General features: G+C 35.6%; 1 protein-coding gene across 1 annotated transcript in view; it reads right to left on the bottom strand.

Annotated features, from left to right (window-relative positions):
* Positions 1–418: 418 nt before the first annotated feature.
* LOC138326572 (PCNA-interacting partner-like) overlaps positions 419–25,514 on the bottom strand; it is a 32,435-nt gene continuing 7,339 nt past the window's right edge. The window contains exons 6-10 of the mRNA XM_069272670.1: positions 24,649–24,813; positions 20,621–20,775; positions 5,106–5,190; positions 1,960–2,090; positions 419–1,196 (exon numbers count right to left, since the gene is read on the bottom strand). Coding sequence (XP_069128771.1) covers positions 863–1,196; positions 1,960–2,090; positions 5,106–5,190; positions 20,621–20,775; positions 24,649–24,813 — 870 coding nt within the window. The 3' untranslated portion in view covers positions 419–862. The remainder of the gene's footprint in view (positions 1,197–1,959; positions 2,091–5,105; positions 5,191–20,620; positions 20,776–24,648; positions 24,814–25,514) is intronic.

The following is a 25,514-nucleotide window of genomic DNA, read 5'->3' on the forward strand; positions in this document are numbered from 1 at the left end:
AGAGCCAAAATTTATACATATTCTGTTCCTCTTACCCCAAGGATGTTTCAGGTTTAATTTGGTTACAATCCATGTAGAACTCTAAGACAAGAAGCGATTTAAAGGATTTACCTCTATTTCCCCTATTGGGCCCCACCCCTCCTGCCCCCAAGGGATCAGAGCCAAAATTTATACGAACTCTTTTCCCCTTCCCCCAAGGATGTTTCTGCCCAAATTTGGAATCCATGCTTAACTCTATGACTAATAACGATTTAAAAGAAACTTTAATATTGACGGACAGACGGCGTACCATGACATAAGCTAACCGGCCCTTCGGGCCAGGTGAGCTAAAAACTTGTTATTAAATTGGCATTTTGGATAAAATAACATGAAATGAAGTCATAGGGATACCAAAGATATTAATTGCAAATTAAAATGTTTTTTATTAATAAATAAATTCAAAATAAATATGACAGACACAACTTCATAAATTAAAACATGTACAACGGATTTTATAATGAATTATTCAATCTTCATGATGCATGAAAAGTTACAGTTGCTATAAATTTAGAATTAAGAAACATAATTTAAATAAAAGTTATCATTCATTTGGTAAATTCTAAATGTCTCCAAGTTAACATACTTGATAATTGCATTACCCCTTTTCCTGAGTATATACAGTGATTTCCCCATCTATGTCCTAAATAACATGTCAAGCATATCACCATTTATTTCTATGCAAATATATTAGTAACTCAGAAATATACAATTATGTACAACCTATCAGCTCAGTATTAAAATGTTTCCGATTACACCAAGTCTTCCCCTAAAACACTTATCAATATTCACATTGGAATAAAACTTTGGGAATCATCAGTTTAATTTATACACGGAAGAATTTTGTTAACTGTTGTTGACCTTTGACCTGAGGAAGAAGCTTTCTACGACATGTTTTGGTTTCTGTCTTTTTCTTCTTGGCTTTTGCAGGAGAATCTCCTGACACTAGAGGGCGCTTTTGTCCTTTACCAGGATTCTTTTTTGTCTCCTTAACTGGTTTGTTTTGTTCATTGACCTTTGATTCCTCGTGTCCTTGACCTGGTTTTTCTGTGACCCCTACTGTGGTGGGAAGATTTTCCTGGTCATGGAGGGTCTCTGCTACACGATTCGCTACTCCCACATCTTTATTGGTGTGCTTTCCTGGATGTACAATTGTTTTGCTGCAAAACACAACAACAAAAAACATTTCAAATGAGACATGCTGTAACAACAACAGTTCTATATAGATAAATAACAGTTTCCTCTCCCCCCCTCCACCTTATTACAGAACTCAGTTGCTATATAGTGACGTGATAGCGACTGTCCAAGAAATCAGCAGAAAACCTTCAGTTAAATTCAAATGCTTCATCTTACAAGAATTTTTTGAATTACTCCTAATCCATGTTATTGTGTATAGGTAATCATTTTATAAACAGTATCATATGTGAGGGAGACAACAAGAGTTGACTCGATACAGATTTAGACAATACTAGTATCACATGTCAGTACCTAGTTCACTGTGTTGTCCCTGTCGAGCATCCCTCTTGGAGCCTCTCATGTATTTTCTGATGTTTTTTATTTACACTTATCAGTTACTTAATACCACACAGAATGAAATTGGCTATTTATCATGATAAATTGTTGAAATTATATAATACAATAAAATTTATGTATTCTGTATTTTCTTCATAATCAAACAGTTGTCAATTTAACATCTGTATGTAATACTTGATTAGAGATTATATTAGGGAAACGAATACTCATGTCTCCCTCACATCATGGCAATAAATGTACACACATTTACAAAATAACATTATGTAGCATATACAGAGAAAATTACATTTTCTTTTCCAAGGATTTAGAGGCAGATACATGAAGATTAAAAGATATATCAGAATGAGTGTAGAATAACACTCTGTTTAATACCAAATTGAATATACTCGCCTGGGAATGACAATAACTTCTGATTGTGTAAGTACAATATCATTGTCTTTGTCATTTGCCTGGATATCCACCTGGTGTGTTGGGCCAGCCCAGTCCATGCATGACTTGTATCTCTTCTTGTGGATCGGTGTCTATCAGAGAAAAATACAGTTAATGTGGGAGTGCATATTAAATGTACTAAACTCTGTATATTGCGCTTACAAATGTGCAATATTACAGATAAAAAGTGCTATACTGGGGTAATACATAAAAATTTCCATTCTACTTTCATTTTCCCGTTTAATCTTTAAACCAGATTAGAAATATCATCTGGTCAAGCGTATGAATATTTAATGTTTCCGTCCTGTTACCAACAATGTATTCAATGTGTACTTACACCTATATATAAGGACAAATAATTTAAAAATTGGTTTTAAAGTTGTGTGTTCTTTAAAATCCAATAGTAATATTGTGTTGATAGAATAGCATGTATTGAAAAATACAATCGCATAATTTTTATTTGTTCGCTTGTTTTAAACTGTTTTGATGAGGAGAACTATATATTCAGAAGCTGATGCTATGGCTATTTATATTTTTGACGAATGGACTTCATATCAACTGTATGCCCAATCTGGTAACAGTTTATTTCTTATATTTCCATTACGATTATTAAAATTCAAAACTGTATGTGTATATCTTTTGAATTTCCCACTTGCGCTAGTGCTGATGTCACCAAGTTCAATATGTGGGCTTCATATCAACTGTAAGTCCAATCTGGTAACAGTTTATTACTTAACAAGAATTCCATGGAAGGGGATGTGTCGCCTGCACAGTATCACAAGAAATAGCTATTCACAGTTGAAAATATTCTTAATAATTAAGTGAAGTTATCAAGTCCCGTAACTCTTGCAAATATTTACGGATTTTGACCATTATGGAACACATTCGAGATCTCATTGATATAAAGCAATATACCAACTTTGGTTGAAATCGAACAATAAATACTTAAATTATCGCACGGAAACCATTTCCCGGACACCGACGCCAACATAGTGATAATTAAGTGTCGCCCGTGCTTTGCAGGCGACACAAAAATTAGGTCCATGAAAAATGTATTGGGTGAAACCAATTTGATTAAAACAAGACTTTCGTAGTAATTTCGCTCCACTACGATGCTCTATGTTACGCTCCAATACAAGATCTTCACACCATCCCGTTTGGGATCACATAAATATGACCCCTAGCTTAGAATCGTAAACATCTCGTATAGGAGATTTTCAGAAAAGATGGCGATGACGTCACACAAAGGTACATCCGGGCGCTCAAAGGTACAACTCTGTATATTTACACATAAACATAGTGGGAACACAGCCGCTTGCGATGATTGTTTACATTCTATTGTAATAAATAGTGCGACAATCCGAGAACTATTGCGTTATTTTAATTATAAAAAGGGTAAATAAATATATTTAACAAAAATATTTAGATATAAACATCTGGTATTCATATATATTACTCTGTTTATACTCCATTTTCGACCGCCACGAGTAAAAACACGGTCGACATTAGACATACGTATAAACATTGACAGAAGTTACAAAATTATCAGAAACTACATATTAAATTCCAAGTTTTCCCAAATAATATAATGACATTTAAACAATCGATTACTGTTTTCTAAGTTTAACTTGGTAAAACATCTTACGATGTGTGATTATGACTAAATTAAAATTTGCCTTCGTAGATTACCCCAAGCGCACGGCAGCCATTACGTACAGTACTGCCGAGATCCCGAATTTCGTCATTTTTCAGAGTCACAAAATTATATATTCTGGTTAACTTTTCGTCAGAAATTTTGGAATTTAGTTTATGACATTCAAATGAGTCATTTTATAGTTTCTTTTTATCATATTTTAAAACAAAACTTCGAGTATTTTAGGATTCTCGATGCCGTGCGCAATGTCTCCTGGTCGGCATTTCTAGTATTACGATCTAGCTATGTTGTAATTCATAAATCTAAATGTTATCTATCTAACATGCATTCAAATTACTTAAAAGTAATATCACCTCAATTTGGCATTTCACATAACGGCACATGGAATAAAAGTGACTAAAAATTAAAAAAATAAACTCATGAAATTGAACGATTTCACTATTTTATTTTTCGAGATATCGGCAGCAATACTGTACGTGTACGTACACATACATCTTCATTTATGTGTAACCGTGGTTTATACCATTTATTTAAAACCAGATATACATAGGAAATAACGAAATATATATATCTTTTACAAGTACTTATTGAGATATGTGTTGGTAATTACGTATAAATATTATTAATTTCCCAACTATTGGCTGTTGACCGAGGTGATCTACCGACGAAGCCATGCACAGGCGGCCGTGGTCTGACCAGGTGGTTCACATTTCGTTATATTTATATTAAATAGTGTTATGAACAGATTTTCCGTGTATAACAGAAATATGATACATTGAAATCAATTATTTATTCATAACTTTTTCACAACATGGATTTCTATGTGTGAACAAAAAGCGTGTACATGTGACAACCCGGCACCGCTTCGCAAGCTGGCCTCAACACTAAATCTACACAAATACATTAAGCAATAAGAAATTGTAAATATAAATGTCTATAACCTCTGTAACAATAAGAAACTTTTTTAATGTCAGAATTTGCAAGTATGAAAGTGTATACTTTTGCCACAGTATCGATTGTGTAGCAGGGCTGTACGTATCTGTTATTGTTTTTATTAGTCGCCATATTGTGTTTGTACCTTTGAGGACCCGATGTAAACTTTCTGTGACGTCACGCCATCTTTTCTGAAATCTCCTATACATACTATTAGCTGTGTATTCTTCCGGAAGAATCAAACACACTGAAGATTTTGTAGGCAACAAGCTGATTGGCTAACCATAAGGGTCATGTCGAAGTGACACTGAACAGGAAGTTGTTAGATCTTGTATTGAAGCATAACATAGCCCATCGTAGCCCATGGTGAAGCAAAGCTGCTATTCCATACCGATGCTCTTAGAAAACTAGACTGTCTATAATTCATCATAACCTTAATAGATATTTCTATCCTAGTCTACATTAAGCATTAATCCTGATACAGAATTTTAATTAGACTTAATTTAGCAATAAGCGTTACCTCTTTTGACTTCTGAGACAGAAGTCTGTCCAACAGGCTCTGATTATATGGATCATCAGGGAGATCTGGGTACTCCTCAGGGGATCTGTACAACAAATAATACAGCTTAGTTACAGTGTATAGTAGGGTCAGACAGGCTCTGATTGTATGGATCTATGACAGATAGCATTAGGTTAAATTAGACACAGTAATTATATCTATACATATAGATAAGAGAGTTAGACTGTCCACTGTGTAGTGTCAGGATAGAGGGACCATGCTGAGTCAGTACCCCTGGCTGAAGGGAAGGGTTGACCCCCGTGGTGACCACATGATAGCAGGTCTCAGTAAGAGCTAAAATAAATGTGTTTGTTTTATATTTAAAACAAGTAATAAGTAAAGAATTATAATAGTGAATAATGTAATTTACTAAGCATTGGATACAGCAAGATTTGTATGGATCATCAGGGAGATCTGGGTACTCCTCAGGGGATCTGTACAACAAATAATACAGCTTAGTTACAGTGTATAGTAGGGTCAGACAGGCTCTGATTGTATGGATCATCAGGGAGATCTGGGTACTCTGGGTACTCCTCAGGGGATCTGTACAACAAATAATACAGCTTAGTTACAGTGTATAGTAGGGTCAGACAGGCTCTGATTGTATGGATCATCAGGGAGATCTGGGTACTCCTCAGGGGATCTGTACAACAAATAATACAGCTTAGTTACAGTGTATAGTAGGGTCAGACAGGCTCTGATTGTATGGATCATCAGGGAGATCTGGGTACTCCTCAGGGGTATCTGTACAACATAAACGCTATTACAGATGAAGCGAATGGACAATTTGTTACAGTGTATAGTAGGGTCAGACAGGCTCTGATTGTATGGATCATCAGGGAGATCTGGGTACTCCTCAGGGGATCTGTACAACAAATAATACAGCTTAGTTACAGTGTATAGTAGGGTCAGACAGGCTCTGATTGTATGGATCATCAGGGAGATCTGGGTACTCCTCAGGGGATCTGTACAACAAATAATACAGCTTAGTTACAGTGTATAGTAGGGTCAGACAGGCTCTGATTGTATGGATCATCAGGGAGATCTGGGTACTCCTCAGGGGATCTGTACAACAAATAATACAGCTTAGTTACAGTGTATAGTAGGGTCAGACAGGCTCTGATTGTATGGATCATCAGGGAGATCTGGGTACTCCTCAGGGGATCTGTACAACAAATAATACAGCTTAGTTACAGTGTATAGTAGGGGTCAGACAGGCTCTGATTGTATGGATCATCAGGGAGATCTGGGTACTCCTCAGGGGATCTGTACAACAAATAATACAGCTTAGTTACAGTGTATAGTAGGGTCAGACAGGCTCTGATTGTATGGATCATCAGGGAGATCTGGGTACTCCTCAGGGGATCTGTACAACAAATAATACAGCTTAGTTACAGTGTATAGTAGGGTCAGACAGGCTCTGATTGTATGGATCATCAGGGAGATCTGGGTACTCCTCAGGGGATCTGTACAACAAATAATACAGCTTAGTTACAGTGTATAGTAGGGTCAGACAGGCTCTGATTGTATGGATCATCAGGGAGATCTGGGTACTCCTCAGGGGATCTGTACAACAAATAATACAGCTTAGTTACAGTGTATAGTAGGGTCAGACAGGCTCTGATTGTATGGATCATCAGGGAGATCTGGGTACTCCTCAGGGGATCTGTACAACAAATAATACAGCTTAGTTACAGTGTATAGTAGGGGTCAGACAGGCTCTGATTGTATGGATCATCAGGGAGATCTGGGTACTCCTCAGGGGATCTGTACAACAAATAATACAGCTTAGTTACAGTGTATAGTAGGGGTCAGACAGGCTCTGATTGTATGGATCATCAGGGAGATCTGGGTACTCCTCAGGGGATCTGTACAACAAATAATACAGCTTAGTTACAGTGTATAGTAGGGTCAGACAGGCTCTGATTGTATGGATCATCAGGGAGATCTGGGTACTCCTCAGGGGGTCTGTACAACAAATAATACAGCTTAGTTACAGTGTATAGTAGGGTCAGACAGGCTCTGATTGTATGGATCATCAGGGAGATCTGGGTACTCCTCAGGGGATCTGTACAACAAATAATACAGCTTAGTTACAGTGTATAGTAGGGTCAGACAGGCTCTGATTGTATGGATCATCAGGGAGATCTGGGTACTCCTCAGGGGATCTGTACAACAAATAATACAGCTTAGTTACAGTGTATAGTAGGGTCAGACAGGCTCTGATTGTATGGATCATCAGGGAGATCTGGGTACTCCTCAGGGGATCTGTACAACAAATAATACAGCTTAGTTACAGTGTATAGTAGGGTCAGACAGGCTCTGATTGTATGGATCATCAGGGAGATCTGGGTACTCCTCAGGGGATCTGTACAACAAATAATACAGCTTAGTTACAGTGTATAGTAGGGGTCAGACAGGCTCTGATTGTATGGATAATCAGAGAGATCTGGGTACTCCTTATGGGATCTGTACAACAAATAATACAGCTTAGTTACAGTGTATAGTAGGGTCAGACAGGCTCTGATTGTATGGATCATCAGGGAGATCTGGGTACTCCTCAGGGGATCTGTACAACAAATAATACAGCTTAGTTACAGTGTATAGTAGGGTCAGACAGGCTCTGATTGTATGGATCATCAGGGAGATCTGGGTACTCCTCAGGGGATCTGTACAACAAATAATACAGCTTAGTTACAGTGTATAGTAGGGTCAGACAGGCTCTGATTGTATGGATCATCAGGGAGATCTGGGTACTCCTCAGGGGATCTGTACAACAAATAATACAGCTTAGTTACAGTGTATAGTAGGGTCAGACAGGCTCTGATTGTATGGATCATCAGGGAGATCTGGGTACTCCTCAGGGGATCTGTACAACAAATAATACAGCTTAGTTACAGTGTATAGTAGGGTCAGACAGGCTCTGATTGTATGGATCATCAGGGAGATCTGGGTACTCCTCAGGGGATCTGTACAACAAATAATACAGCTTAGTTACAGTGTATAGTAGGGTCAGACAGGCTCTGATTGTATGGATCATCAGGGAGATCTGGGTACTCCTCAGGGGATCTGTACAACAAATAATACAGCTTAGTTACAGTGTATAGTAGGGTCAGACAGGCTCTGATTGTATGGATCATCAGGGAGATCTGGGTACTCCTCAGGGGATCTGTACAACAAATAATACAGCTTAGTTACAGTGTATAATAGGGTCAGACAGGCTCTGATTGTATGGATCATCAGGGAGATCTGGGTACTCCTCAGGGGATCTGTACAACAAATAATACAGCTTAGTTACAGTGTATAGTAGGGTCAGACAGGCTCTGATTGTATGGATCATCAGGGAGATCTGGGTACTCCTTATGGGATCTGTACAACAAATAATACAGCTTAGTTACAGTGTATAATAGGGTCAGACAGGCTCTGATTGTATGGATCATCAGGGAGATCTGGGTACTCCTCAGGGGATCTGTACAACAAATAATACAGCTTAGTTACAGTGTATAGTAGGGTCAGACAGGCTCTGATTGTATGGATCATCAGGGAGATCTGGGTACTCCTCAGGGGATCTGTACAACAAATAATTACAGCTTAGTTACAGTGTATAGTAGGGTCAGACAGGCTCTGATTGTATGGATCATCAGGGAGATCTGGGTACTCCTCAGGGGATCTGTACAACAAATAATACAGCTTAGTTACAGTGTATAGTAGGGTCAGACAGGCTCTGATTGTATGGATCATCAGGGAGATCTGGGTACTCCTCAGGGGATCTGTACAACAAATAATACAGCTTAGTTACAGTGTATAGTAGGGTCAGACAGGCTCTGATTGTATGGATCATCAGGGAGATCTGGGTACTCCTCAGGGGATCTGTACAACAAATAATACAGCTTAGTTACAGTGTATAGTAGGGGTCAGACAGGCTCTGATTGTATGGATCATCAGGGAGATCTGGGTACTCCTCAGGGGATCTGTACAACAAATAATACAGCTTAGTTACAGTGTATAGTAGGGGTCAGACAGGCTCTGATTGTATGGATAATCAGAGAGATCTGGGTACTCCTTATGGGATCTGTACAACAAATAATGACACAGCTTAGTTCACATATAGATATGATAGAAATCCTTGGCTTCATTCAGAACAATGACTAACCTTAATATAGATTTTGATAGAAATCCTTGGCTTCATTCAGAACATGACTAACCTTAATATAGATTTGATAGAAATCCTTGGCTTCATTCAGAACAATGACTAACCTTAATATAGATATGATAGAAATCCTTGGCTTCTGACTAACCTTAATATAGATTTGATAGAAATGGCTTGTATGGATCTTGGCTTCATTCAGAACATGACTAACCTTAATATAGATATGATAGAAATCCTTGGCTTCATTCAGAACAATGACTAACCTTAATATAGATTTGATAGAAATCCTTGGCTTCATTCAGAACAATGACTAACCTTAATATAGATTGATAGAAATCCTTGGCTTCATTCAGAACAATGACTAACCTTAATATAGATTTGATAGAAATCCTTGGCTTCATTCAGAACAATGACTAACCTTAATATAGATTTGATAGAAATCCTTGGCTTCATTCAGAACAATGACTAACCTTAATATAGATATGATAGAAATCCTTGGCTTCATTCAGAACATTGACTAACCTTAATATAGATTTGATAGAAATCCTTGGCTTCATTCAGAACAATGACTAACCTTAATATAGATATGATAGAAATCCTTGGCTTCATTCAGAACATTGACTAACCTTAATATAGATTTGATAGAAATCCTTGGCTTCATTCAGAACAATGACTAACCTTAATATAGATTTGATAGAAATCCTTGGCTTCATTCAGAACAATGACTAACCTTAATATAGATTTGATAGAAATCCTTGGCTTCATTCAGAACAATGACTAACCTTAATATAGATATGATAGAAATCCTTGGCTTCATTCAGAACAATGACTAACCTTAATATAGATTTGATAGAAATCCTTGGCTTCATTCAGAACAATGACTAACCTTAATATAGATTTGATAGAAATCCTTGGCTTCATTCAGAACAATGACTAACCTTAATATAGATTTGATAGAAATCCTTGGCTTCATTCAGAACAATGACTAACCTTAATATAGATATGATAGAAATCCTTGGCTTCATTCAGAACAATGACTAACCTTAATATAGATTTGATAGAAATCCTTGGCTTCATTCAGAACAATGACTAACCTTAATATAGATATGATAGAAATCCTTGGCTTCATTCAGAACAATGACTAACCTTAATATAGATATGATAGAAATCCTTGGCTTCATTCAGAACAATGACTAACCTTAATATAGATATGATAGAAATCCTTGGCTTCATTCAGAACAATGACTAACCTTAATATAGATATGATAGAAATCCTTGGCTTCATTCAGAACAATGACTAACCTTAATATAGATATGATAGAAATCCTTGGCTTCATTCAGAACAATGACTAACCTTAATATAGATATGATAGAAATCCTTGGCTTCATTCAGAACAATGACTAACCTTAATATAGATATGATAGAAATCCTTGGCTTCATTCAGAACAATGACTAACCTTAATATAGATTTGATAGAAATCCTTGGCTTCATTCAGAACAATGACTAACCTTAATATAGATATGATAGAAATCCTTGGCTTCATTCAGAACAATGACTAACCTTAATATAGATTTGATAGAAATCCTTGGCTTCATTCAGAACAATGACTAACCTTAATATAGATTTGATAGAAATCCTTGGCTTCATTCAGAACAATGACTAACCTTAATATAGATTTGATAGAAATCCTTGGCTTCATTCAGAACAATGACTAACCTTAATATAGATTTGATAGAAATCCTTGGCTTCATTCAGAACAATGACTAACCTTAATATAGATATGATAGAAATCCTTGGCTTCATTCAGAACAATGACTAACCTTAATATAGATTTTATTAGAAATCCTTGGCTTCATTCAGAACAATGACTAACCTTAATATAGATATGATAGAAATCCTTGGCTTCATTCAGAACAATGACTAACCTTAATATAGATATGATAGAAATCCTTGGCTTCATTCAGAACAATGACTAACCTTAATATAGATATGATAGAAATCCTTGGCTTCATTCAGAACAATGACTAACCTTAATATAGATATGATAGAAATCCTTGGCTTCATTCAGAACAATGACTAACCTTAATATAGATATGATAGAAATCCTTGGCTTCAGGTAATTCAGAACAATGACTAACCTTAATTCAGAACATTGACTAACCTTAATATAGATATGATAGAAATCCTTGGCTTCATTCAGAACAATGACTAACCTTAATATAGATATGATAGAAATCCTTGGCTTCATTCAGAACAATGACTAACCTTAATATAGATATGATAGAAATCCTTGGCTTCATTCAGAACAATGACTAACCTTAATATAGAACAATGACTCACAGAAATCCTTGGCTTCATTCAGAACAATGACTAACCTTAATATAGATATGATAGAAATCCTTGGCTTCATTCAGAACAATGACTAACCTTAATATAGATATGATAGAAATCCTTGGCTTCATTCAGAACAATGACTAACCTTAATATAGATTTGATAGAAATCCTTGGCTTCATTCAGAACAATGACTAACCTTAATATAGATATGATAGAAATCCTTGGCTTCATTCAGAACAATGACTAACCTTAATATAGATATGATAGAAATCCTTGGCTTCATTCAGAACTCTTGGCTTCATTCAGAACAATGACTAACCTTAATATAGATATGATAGAAATCCTTGGCTTCATTCAGAACAATGACTAACCTTAATATAGATATGATAGAAATCCTTGGCTTCATTCAGAACAATGACTAACCTTAATATAGATATGATATAGAAATCCTTGGCTTCATTCAGAACAATGACTAACCTTAATATAGATATGATAGAAATCCTTGGCTTCATTCAGAACAATGACTAACCTTAATATAGATATGATAGAAATCCTTGGCTTCATTCAGAACAATGACTAACCTTAATATAGATATGATAGAAATCCTTGGCTTCATTCAGAACAATGACTAACCTTAATATAGATTTGATAGAAATCCTTGGCTTCATTCAGAACAATGACTAACCTTAATATAGATATGATAGAAATCCTTGGCTTCATTCAGAACAATGACTAACCTTAATATAGATATGATAGAAATCCTTGGCTTCATTCAGAACAATGACTAACCTTAATATAGATTTGATAGAAATCCTTGGCTTCATTCAGAACAATGACTAACCTTAATATAGATATGATAGAAATCCTTGGCTTCATTCAGAACAATGACTAACCTTAATATAGATATGATAGAAATCCTTGGCTTCATTCAGAACAATGACTAACCTTAATATAGATATGATAGAAATCCTTGGCTTCATTCAGAACAATGACTAACCTTAATATAGATATGATAGAAATCCTTGGCTTCATTCAGAACAATGACTAACCTTAATATAGATATGATAGAAATCCTTGGCTTCATTCAGAACAATGACTAACTTAATATAGATATGATAGAAATCCTTGGCTTCATTCAGAACAATGACTAACCTTAATATAGATTTGATAGAAATCCTTGGCTTCATTCAGAACAATGACTAACCTTAATATAGATATGATAGAAATCCTTGGCTTCATTCAGAACAATGACTAACCTTAATATAGATATGATAGAAATCCTTGGCTTCATTCAGAACAATGACTAACCTTAATATAGATATGATATTGTTATCTCTGGCTTCATTCAGAACAATGACTAACCTTAATATAGATTTGATAGAAATCCTTGGCTTCATTCAGAACAATGACTAACCTTAATATAGATATGATAGAAATCCTTGGCTTCATTCAGAACAATGACTAACCTTAATATAGATTGATAGAAATCCTTGGCTTCATTCAGAACAATGACTAACCTTAATATAGATATGATAGAAATCCTTGGCTTCATTCAGAACAATGACTAACCTTAATATAGATATGATAGAAATCCTTGGCTTCATTCAGAACAATGACTAACCTTAATATAGATATGATAGAAATCCTTGGCTTCATTCAGAACAATGACTAACCTTAATATAGATATGATAGAAATCCTTGGCTTCATTCAGAGAACAATGACTAACCTTAATATAGATTTGATAGAAATCCTTGGCTTCATTCAGAACAATGACTAACCTTAATATAGATATGATAGAAATCCTTGGCTTCATTCAGAACAATGACTAACCTTAATATAGATTTGATAGAAATCCCTGGCTTCAGGTAAATGATAAAAATAGATGATAGAAATCCTTGGCTTCATTCAGAACAATGACTAACCTTAATATAGATATGATAGAAATCCTTGGCTTCATTCAGAACAATGACTAACCTTAATATAGATATGATAGAAATCCTTGGCTTCATTCAGAACAATGACTAACCTTAATATAGATAGATATGATAGAAATCCTTGGCTTCATTCAGAACAATGACTAACCTTAATATAGATATGATAGAAATCCTTGGCTTCATTCAGAACAATGACTAACCTTAATATAGATATGATAGAAATCCTTGGCTTCATTCAGAACATTGACTAACCTTAATATAGATATGATAGAAATCCTTGGCTTCATTCAGAACAATGACTAACCTTAATATAGATATGATAGAAATCCTTGGCTTCATTCAGAACAATGACTAACCTTAATATAGATTTGATAGAAATCCTTGGCTTCATTCAGAACAATGACTAACCTTAATATAGATTTGATAGAAATCCTTGGCTTCATTCAGAACAATGACTAACCTTAATATAGATATGATAGAAATCCTTGGCTTCATTCAGAACAATGACTAACCTTAATATAGATATGATAGAAATCCTTGGCTTCATTCAGAACAATGACTAACCTTAATATAGATATGATAGAAATCCTTGGCTTCATTCAGAACAATGACTAACCTTAATATAGATATGATAGAAATCCTTGGCTTCATTCAGAACAATGACTAACCTTAATATAGATATGATAGAAATCCTTGGCTTCATTCAGAACAATGACTAACCTTAATATAGATATGATAGAAATCCTTGGCTTCATTCAGAACAATGACTAACCTTAATATAGATTTGATAGAAATCCTTGGCTTCATTCAGAACAATGACTAACCTTAATATAGATATGATAGAAATCCTTGGCTTCATTCAGAACATTGACTAACCTTAATATAGATTGATAGAAATCCTTGGCTTCATTCAGAACAATGACTAACCTTAATATAGATATGATAGAAATCCTTGGCTTCATTCAGAACAATGACTAACCTTAATATAGATATGATAGAAATCCTTGGCTTCATTCAGAACAATGACTAACCTTAATATAGATATGATAGAAATCCTTGGCTTCATTCAGAACAATGACTAACCTTAATATAGATATGATAGAAATCCTTGGCTTCATTCAGAACAATGACTAACCTTAATATAGATATGATAGAAATCCTTGGCTTCATTCAGAACAATGACTAACCTTAATATAGATATGATAGAAATCTCTGGCTTCATTCAGAACAATGACTAACCTTAATATAGATTTGATAGAAATCCTTGGCTTCATTCAGAACAATGACTAACCTTAATATAGATATGATAGAAATCCTTGGCTTCATTCAGAACAATGACTAACCTTAATATAGATATGATAGAAATCCTTGGCTTCATTCAGAACAATGACTAACCTTAATATAGATATGATAGAAATCCTTGGCTTCATTCAGAACAATGACTAACCTTAATATAGATATGATAGAAATCCTTGGCTTCATTCAGAACAATGACTAACCTTAATATAGATATGATAGAAATCCTTGGCTTCATTCAGAACAATGACTAACCTTAATATAGATATGATAGAAATCCTTGGCTTCATTCAGAACAATGACTAACCTTAATATAGATATGATAGAAATCCTTGGCTTCATTCAGAACAATGACTAACCTTAATATAGATTTGATAGAAATCCTTGGCTTCATTCAGAACAATGACTAACCTTAATATAGATATGATAGAAATCCTTGGCTTCATTCAGAACAATGACTAACCTTAATATAGATATGATAGAAATCCTTGGCTTCATTCAGAACAATGACTAACCTTAATATAGATATGATAGAAATCCTTGGCTTCATTCAGAACAATGACTAACCTTAATATAGATATGATAGAAATCCTTGGCTTCATTCAGAACAATGACTAACCTTAATATAGATATGATAGAAATCCTTGGCTTCATTCAGAACAATGACTAACCTTAATATAGATATGATAGAAATCCTTGGCTTCATTCAGAACAATGACTAACCTTAATATAGATATGATAGAAATCCTTGGCTTCATTCAGAACATTGACTAACCTTAATATAGATATGATAGAAATCCTTGGCTTCATTCAGAACAATGACTAACCTTAATATAGATATGATAGAAATCCTTGGCTTCATTCAGAACAATGACTAACCTTAATATAGATATGATAGAAATCCTTGGCTTCATTCAGAACATGACTAACCTTAATATAGATGATAGACTAACCTTAACTTATATAGATATGATAGAAATCCTTGGCTTCATTCAGAACAATGACTAACCTTAATATAGATATGATAGAAATCCTTGGCTTCATTCAGAACAATGACTAACCTTAATATAGATATGATAGAAATCCCTGGCTTCAGGTAATTCAGGATATTGCCTAGCTAACCTTAATATAGATATGATAGAAATCCTTGGCTTCATTCAGAACAATGACTAACCTTAATATAGATATGATAGAAATCCTTGGCTTCATTCAGAACATTGACTAACCTTAATATAGATATGATAGAAATCCTTGGCTTCATTCAGAACAATGACTAACCTTAATATAGATATGATAGAAATCCTTGGCTTCATTCAGAACAATGACTAACCTTAATATAGATATGATAGAAATCCTTGGCTTCATTCAGAACAATGACTAACCTTAATATAGATATGATAGAAATCCTTGGCTTCATTCAGAACAATGACTAACCTTAATATAGATATGATAGAAATCCTTGGCTTCATTCAGAACAATGACTAACCTTAATATAGATATGATAGAAATCCTTGGCTTCATTCAGAACATTGACTAACCTTAATATAGATTTGATAGAAATCCTTGGCTTCATTCAGAACAATGACTAACCTTAATATAGATATGATAGAAATCCTTGGCTTCATTCAGAACAATGACTAACCTTAATATAGATATGATAGAAATCCTTGGCTTCATTCAGAACAATGACTAACCTTAATATAGATATGATAGAAATCCTTGGCTTCATTCAGAACAATGACTAACCTTAATATAGATATGATAGAAATCCTTGGCTTCATTCAGAACAATGACTAACCTTAATATAGATATGATAGAAATCCTTGGCTTCATTCAGAACAATGACTAACCTTAATATAGATTTGATAGAAATCCTTGGCTTCATTCAGAACAATGACTAACCTTAATATAGATTGATAGAAATCCTTGGCTTCATTCAGAACAATGACTAACCTTAATATAGATATGATAGAAATCCTTGGCTTCATTCAGAACAATGACTAACCTTAATATAGATATGATAGAAATCCTTGGCTTCATTCAGAACAATGACTAACCTTAATATAGATATGATAGAAATCCTTGGCTTCATTCAGAACAATGACTAACCTTAATATAGATATGATAGAAATCCTTGGCTTCATTCAGAACAATGACTAACCTTAATATAGATTTGATAGAAATCTTGGCTTCATTCAGAACTTGACTAACCTTAAAATGATGATAGACAATCTTTTTGGCTTGTTAGACACTGACTGACATTGGAATATACGTATGATAAAACGCATTTGATATTCTTTCTTTGAGACACTTTCGACAGGAACCTTAGATAGTATAGAAAGAATGAGAGGTCACGGCTATGTGATTGGCACGAAATGGCTAACTAGATAGGGTATATTGATAGAAGAGTCTCTGGCTATGTGTATAGATCCTGGAAGCTGCAGACCGAGAGGTCATGCTATGTGTATAGATCAAGGGTAATGAGAGGTCATGGGCTATGTGTATAGATCAAGGGTAATGAGAGGTCATGGGCTATGTGTATAGATCAAGGGCAATGAGAGGTCATGGGCTATGTGTATAGATCAAGGGTAATGAGAGGTCATGGGCTATGTGTATAGATCAAGGGCAATGAGAGGTCATGGGCTATGTGTATAGTTCAAGGGCAATGAGAGGTCATGGGCTATGTGTATAGTTCAAGGGCAATGAGAGGTCATGGGCTATGTGTATAGATCAAGGGTAATGAGAGGTCATGGGCTATGTGTATAGATCAAGGGCAATGAGAGGTCATGGGCTATGTGTATAGATCAAGGGCAATGAGAGGTCATGGGCTATGTGTATAGATCAAGGGCGATGAGAGGTCATGGGCTATGTGTATAGATCAAGGGTAATGAGAGGTCATGGGCTATGTGTATAGTTCAAGGGCAATGAGAGGTCATGGGCTATGTGTATAGTTCAAGGGCAATGAGAGGTCATGGGCTATGTGTATAGTTCAAGGGCAATGAGAGGTCATGGGCTATGTGTATAGTTCAAGGGCAATGAGAGGTCATGGGCTATGTGTATAGTTCAAGGGCAATGAGAGGTCATGGGCTATGTGTATAGATCAAGGGTAATGAGAGGTCATGGGCTATGTGTATAGATCAAGGGCAATGAGAGGTCATGGGCTATGTGTATAGATCAAGGGCAATGAGAGGTCATGGGCTATGTGTATAGATCAAAGGCAATGAGAGGTCATGGGCTATGTGTATAGTTCAAGGGCAATGAGAGGTCAGGGGCTATGTGTATAGTTCAAGGGCAATGAGAGGTCATGGGCTATGTGTATAGATCAAGGGTAATGAGAGGTCATGGGCTATGTGTATAGATCAAGGGCAATGAGAGGTCATGGGCTATGTGTATAGATCAAGGGCAATGAGAGGTCATGGGCTATGTGTATAGATCAAGGGTAATGAGAGGTCATGGGCTATGTGTATAGTTCAAGGGCAATGAGAGGTCATGGGCTATGTGTATAGATCAAGGGCAATGAGAGGTCATGGGCTATGTGTATAGATCAAGGGCAATGAGAGGTCATGGGCTATGTGTATAGATCAAGGGCGATGAGAGGTCATGGGCTATGTGTATAGATCAAGGGAATGAGAGGTCATGGGCTATGTGTATAGATCAAGGGCGAATGAGAGGTCATGGGCTATGTGTATAGATCAAGGGCGAGAGAGGTCAGGGCTATGTGTATAGATCAAGGGCAATGAGAGGTCATGGGCTATGTGTATAGATCAAGGGCAATGAGAGGTCATGGGCTATGTGTATAGATCAAGGGCAATGAGAGGTCATGGGCTATGTGTATAGATCAAGGGCAATGAGAGGTCATGGGCTATGTGTATAGATCAAGGGCGACGAGAGGTCAGGGCTATGTGTATAGATCAAGGGAATGAGAGGTCAGGGGCTATGTGTATAGATCAAGGGCAATGAGAGGTCATGGGCTATGTGTATAGATCAAGGGCAATGAGAGGTCATGGGCTATGTGTATAGTTCAAGGGCAATGAGAGGTCAGGGGCTATGTGTATAGTTCAAGGGCAATGAGAGGTCATGGGCTATGTGTATAGTTCAAGGGCAATGAGAGGTCATGGGCTATGTGTATAGTTCAAGGGCAATGAGAGGTCATGGGCTATGTGTATAGATCAAGGGCAATGAGAGGTCATGGGCTATGTGTATAGATCAAGGGCGACGAGAGGTCATGGGCTATGTGTATAGATCAAGGGCAATGAGAGGTCATGGGCTATGTGTATAGTTCAAGGGCAATGAGAGGTCATGGGCTATGTGTATAGTTCAAGGGCAATGAGAGGTCATGGGCTATGTGTATAGTTCAAGGGCAATGAGAGGTCATGGGCTATGTGTATAGTTCAAGGGCAATGAGAGGTCATGGGCTATGTGTATAGATCAAGGGCAATGAGAGGTCATGGGCTATGTGTATAGATCAAGGGCAATGAGAGGTCATGGGCTATGTGTATAGATCAAGGGCGATGAGAGGTCATGGGCTATGTGTATAGATCAAGGGCAATGAGAGGTCATGGGCTATGTGTATAGATCAAGGGTAATGAGAGGTCATGGGCTATGTGTATAGTTCAAGGGCAATGAGAGGTCATGGGCTATGTGTATAGTTCAAGGGCAATGAGAGGTCATGGGCTATGTGTATAGATCAAGGGCAATGAGAGGTCATGGGCTATGTGTATAGATCAAGGGCAATGAGAGGTCATGGGCTATGTGTATATTTCAAGGACAATGAGAGGTCATGTGCTGTGTGTATAGTTCAAGGGCAATGAGAGGTCGGAGCTATGTGTATATAGTTCAAGGGCAATGAGAGGTCATGGGCTATGTGTATAGATCAAGGGCAATGAGAGGTCATGGGCTATGTGTATAGTTCAAGGGCAATGAGAGGTCATGGGCTATGTGTATAGTTCAAGGGCAATGAGAGGTCATGGGCTATGTGTATAGTTCAAGGGCAATGAGAGGTCATGGGCTATGTGTATAGTTCAAGGGCAATGAGAGGTCATGTGCTGTGTGTATAGTTCAAGGGCAATGAGAGGTCATGGGCTATGTGTATATTTCAAGGACAATGAGAGGTCATGTGCTGTGTGTATAGTTCAAGGGCAATGAGAGGTCGGGGCTATGTGTATATAGTTCAAGGGCAATGAGAGGTCATGGGCTATGTGTATATTTCAAGGACAATGAGAGGTCATGTGCTGTGTGTATAGTTCAAGGGCAATGAGAGGTCAGGGGCTATGTGAAACGATAGTTCAAGTCATGCTAAATTTGTTCTTGAGTCTTGTGATTTAGCACAAATTCAATTTGAATCCATTGTGACACCACTATCGCCTTACTCACTATAGTATTAGACTTAAGTCTTCCAAAGCCTTCGCCATTTAATTTTCTCCAAAACTAAACAACAATGACAAAGTGTTCCTGCAGATGTGCAATGTAATGTTGCCATGGAATGATGCAATATAACGTTGAACCAAGAAATGTACCAAGGTTTTGTAGTCAGGTTATACTTAATTGAAAATGTCAAATTTCCTCATATATCAACTGAATTATATAATATAGATCCAAATAAGAATAAAATGGTGTAAAAATCAATGTTTGAAAAGAATCAAATATTGTATTTAGCATTTTTTATTACTATCATATTATCTTTGGTACACTCATCTTTTTATGATTATTTCTTAGTAGAGAACTTACTTAAGGTATTGAAATAGAAAATAATTCTTACCTTTTATCAGTTTCTTCCTCTATGACAGTCTGTAGTTTATGAACAAGAGTGACAAATTCACTGAGACCTTTGACATGCTGAGCAAGTGGACTATTTGGGTCTGGTGCATACCCCTTACCTCCTAGTCTGATCTTCATAACATAGGATACAGCGATCTATAACATAACAATTCACCAATCAAATACAGCGATCTATAACATAACAATTCACCGTTCAGATACTGCGATCTACAACATAACAATTCACAAATCAGATACTGCGATCTACAACATAACAATTCACCAATCAGATACTGCGATCAACAACATAACAATTCACCAATCAGATACTGCGATCTACAACATAATAATTCACCAATCAGATACTGCGATCTACAACATAACAATTCACCAATCAGATACTGCGATCTACAACATAACAATTCACCAATCAGATACTGCGATCTACAACATAACAATTCACCAATCAGATACTGCGATCTACAACATAACAATTCACCAATCAGATACTGCGATCTACAACATAACAATTCACCAATCAAATACAGCGATCTATAACATAACAATTCATCAATCAGATACAGCGATCTATAACATAACAATTCACCAATCAGATACAGCGATCTATAGCATAACAATTCGCCAATCAGATACAGCGATCTATAACATAACACATAACAATTCACCAATCAGATACTGCGATCTACAACATAACAATTCACCAATCAGATACTGCGATCAATAACATAACAATTCACCAATCAAATACAGCGATCTACAACATAACAATTCACCAATCAAATACAGCGATCTATAAAATAACAATTCACCAATCAGATACAGCGATCTACAATATAACAATTCACCAATCAGATACAGCAATCTACAACATAATGATTCACCAATCAGATACAGCGATCTATAACATAACAGTTCACCAATCAGATACTGCGATCTACAACATAACAATTCACCAATCAAATACAGTGATCTATAACATAACAATTCACCAATCAGATACAGCGATCTACAATATAACGATTCACCAATCAGATACAGTGATCTACAACATAATGATTCACCAATCAGATACAGCGATCTATAACATAACAATTCACCAATCAGATACTGCGATCTACAACATAACAATTCACCAATCAAATACAGCGATCTATAACATAACAATTCACCAATCAGATACAGCGATCTACAATATAACGATTCACCAATCAGATACAGCGATCTACAACATAACAATTCACCAATCAAATACAGCGATCTATAACATAACAATTCACCAATCAGATACAGCAATCTTCAACATAACAATTCACCAATGAAATACAGCGATCTACGACATATCAATTCACCAATCAGATACAGTGATCTACAACATAACGATTCACCAATCAGATACAGCGATCTATAACATAACAATTCACCAATCAGATACAGCGATCTACGACATATCAATTCACCAATCAGATACAGTGATCTACAACATAACGATTCACCAATCAGATACAGCGATCTATAACATAACAATTCACCAATCAGATACAGCGATCTATAGCATAACAATTCGCCAATCAGATACAGCGATCTATAACATAACACATAACAATTCACCAATCAGATACAGCGATCTATAACATAACAATTCACCAATCAGATACTGCGATCTACAACATAACAATTCACCAATCAAATACAGCGATCTATAACATAACAATTCACCAATCAGATAAAGCGATCTACAATATAACGATTCACCAATCAGATACAGCGATCTACAACATAACAATTCACCAATCAAATACAGCGATCTATAACATAACAATTCACCAATCAGATACAGCAATCTTCAACATAACAATTCACCAATGAAATACAGCGATCTACGACATATCAATTCACCAATCAGATACAGTGATCTACAACATAACGATTCACCAATCAGATACAGCGATCTATAACATAACAATTCACCAATCAGATACAGCTATCTACAACATATCAATTCAGCAATCAGATACAGCGATCTACAACATAATGATTCACCAATCAGATACAGCGATCTACAACATAACAATTCACCAATCAGATACAGCGATTTACAACATAACAATTCACCAATCAGATACAGCAATCTTCAACATAACAATTCACCAATCAAATACAACGATTTACAACATATCAATTCACCAATCAGATACAGGAATCTACAACGTAACAATTCACCAATCAAATACAGCGATCTACAACATAACAATTCACCAATCAGATACAGCGATCTACAACATAACAATTCACCAATCAGATACAGTGATCTACAACATAACAATTCACCAATCAAATACAGTGATTTACAACATAATAATTCACCAATCAAATACAGCGATCTACAATATAATAATTCACCAATCAAAATACAGTGATTTACAATATAACAATTCACCAATCAAATACAGCGATCTACAACATAACAATTCACCAATCAGATACAGCGATCTATAACATAACAATTCATCAATCAAATACAGCGATCTATAACATAACAATTCACCAATCAGATACAGCGATCTATAATATATCAATTCACAAATGAAATACAGTGATCTATAACATAACAATTCACCAATCAGATACAGCTATCTACAACATATCAATTCAGCAATCAGATACAGCGATCTACAACATAATGATTCACCAATCAGATACAGCGATCTACAACATAACAATTCACCAATCAAATACAGCGATTTACAACATAACAATTCACCAATCAGATACAGCAATCTTCAACATAACAATTCACCAATCAAATACAGCGTTTTACAACATATCAATTCACCAATCAGATACAGCGATCTACAACATAACAATTCACCAATCAAATACAGCGATCTACAACATAACGATTCACCAATCAGATACAGCGATCTACAACATAACAATTCACCAATAAGATACAGCGATCTACAACATAACAATTCACCAATCAAATACAGCGATTTACAACATAACAATTCACCAATCAAATACAGTGATTTACAACATAATAATTCACCAATCAAAATACAGTGATTTACAATATAACAATTCACCAATCAAATACAGCGATCTACAACATAACAATTCACCAATCAGATACAGCGATCTATAACATAACAATTCATCAATCAGATACAGCGATCTATAACATAACAATTCACCAATCAGATACAGCGATCTATAAGATAACAATTCACCAATCAGATACAGCAATCTACAACATAACAATTCACCAATCAGATACAGCGATCTATAACATAACAATTCATCAATCAGATACAGCGATCTACAACATAACAATTCACCAATCAGATACTGCGATCTACAACATAACAATTCACCAATCAGATACAGCGATCTATAATATATCAATTCACAAATCAAATACAGCGATTTACAACATAACAATCACCAATCAGATACAGCAATCTACAACATAACAATTCACCAATCAGATACAGCGATCTACAACATAACAATTCACCAATCAGATACAGCGATCTATAACATAACAATTCACCAATCAAATACAGTGATTTACAACATAACAATTCACCAATCAGATACAGCGATCTATAACATAACAATTCACCAATCAAATACAGCGATCTACAACATAATAATTCACCAATCAAATACAGCGATTTACAACATAACAATTCACCGTTCAGATACAGATATCTACAACATAACAATTCATCAATCTGAATATGAAAACATTTCTGTGAACATAGTCATTAAAGTAAGTAATACTGGGACTGCTTGTTAATTAGCTGTGATTTTTTACATGGTCATTGACTCATTGCAAACATGGCAGAACCTTTTAAGTGATGAATATTCTAGATATATTGTCGTAGAGTCTGACAACATGCATCAATGTATATGGCAGAGGAAAAGGAAAATGATGAATATTTCAGATTGAGATATTCATTTTGATAGTGGTGTGGGAATCCAAATGATGCTAGTAGTACTCACCTGATACATAGTCATGTTCTTTGTCTTTGATTCACGTTTGATATCAGTAAATGCTTGGTGAGTTAGCTCCCTTTCTGGTACATTAAGCGACCGGGCTAAAGCAAGTTCAGCACGGGAGTTTACCAGAAGTTCCAAGTATGACCCATACACTAACTGGATATAGCTCTGGAAAGAATTTTTGATGTTGACAAGTTATGTAAAAGGATAATATAATTTGATCTTACAGCCTTTCGAAATATTTACACATAATTATATAAATATTTTCTAAGATGAAATTAATTTTGCCAAAAGTGGACTTAAATGCAAAATCTCAAAATTCTAGGTTTTAACCCCAAAACACCAGAACCCGTTCAAACAATTTTCTAAGGATTCCATATAAAACCTTGACCAAGATTCCAAATAACAACATGACCAAGATTCCAAATAGCAACTCGACCAAGATTCAGTTCAATCAAATGTGATTAACTTTGTCAAAAATGGACATTATAGGTTGCCACTGTCACTGGAAAGGCAACATGTACCTTAGTCTCCCCTATCATTAAAGGCGAAACAAAAGATTAATTAAAGATATAGATGGAAAGTTTATTTTTAATTAATACTTTTCAAATCAAATGGAAAATAAGAATCACCCGTTTTGCAGCCTTGTTACACATGATTTGTTTTTTTTATAAAACCTTCAGGACTTGTTAGATAGTGTGATATTAAAAGAAACGTCCATTCAATTTTTCAAAGATGTCTTATTATACTTTTTGCAATGAAAAAAAGCACTTCGTGATCCCTTAGAACTCTTTTGGAAATATCTTCATAATCACTGGACTAAATGTGTTAAGTATATAGGAGTGCTTCAGTTTAAAAGTATGCTAAAT

The sequence above is a fragment of the Argopecten irradians genome, chromosome 6 (assembly GCF_041381155.1).
Source record: "Argopecten irradians isolate NY chromosome 6, Ai_NY, whole genome shotgun sequence".
Lineage (NCBI taxonomy): Eukaryota > Metazoa > Mollusca > Bivalvia > Pectinida > Pectinidae > Argopecten > Argopecten irradians.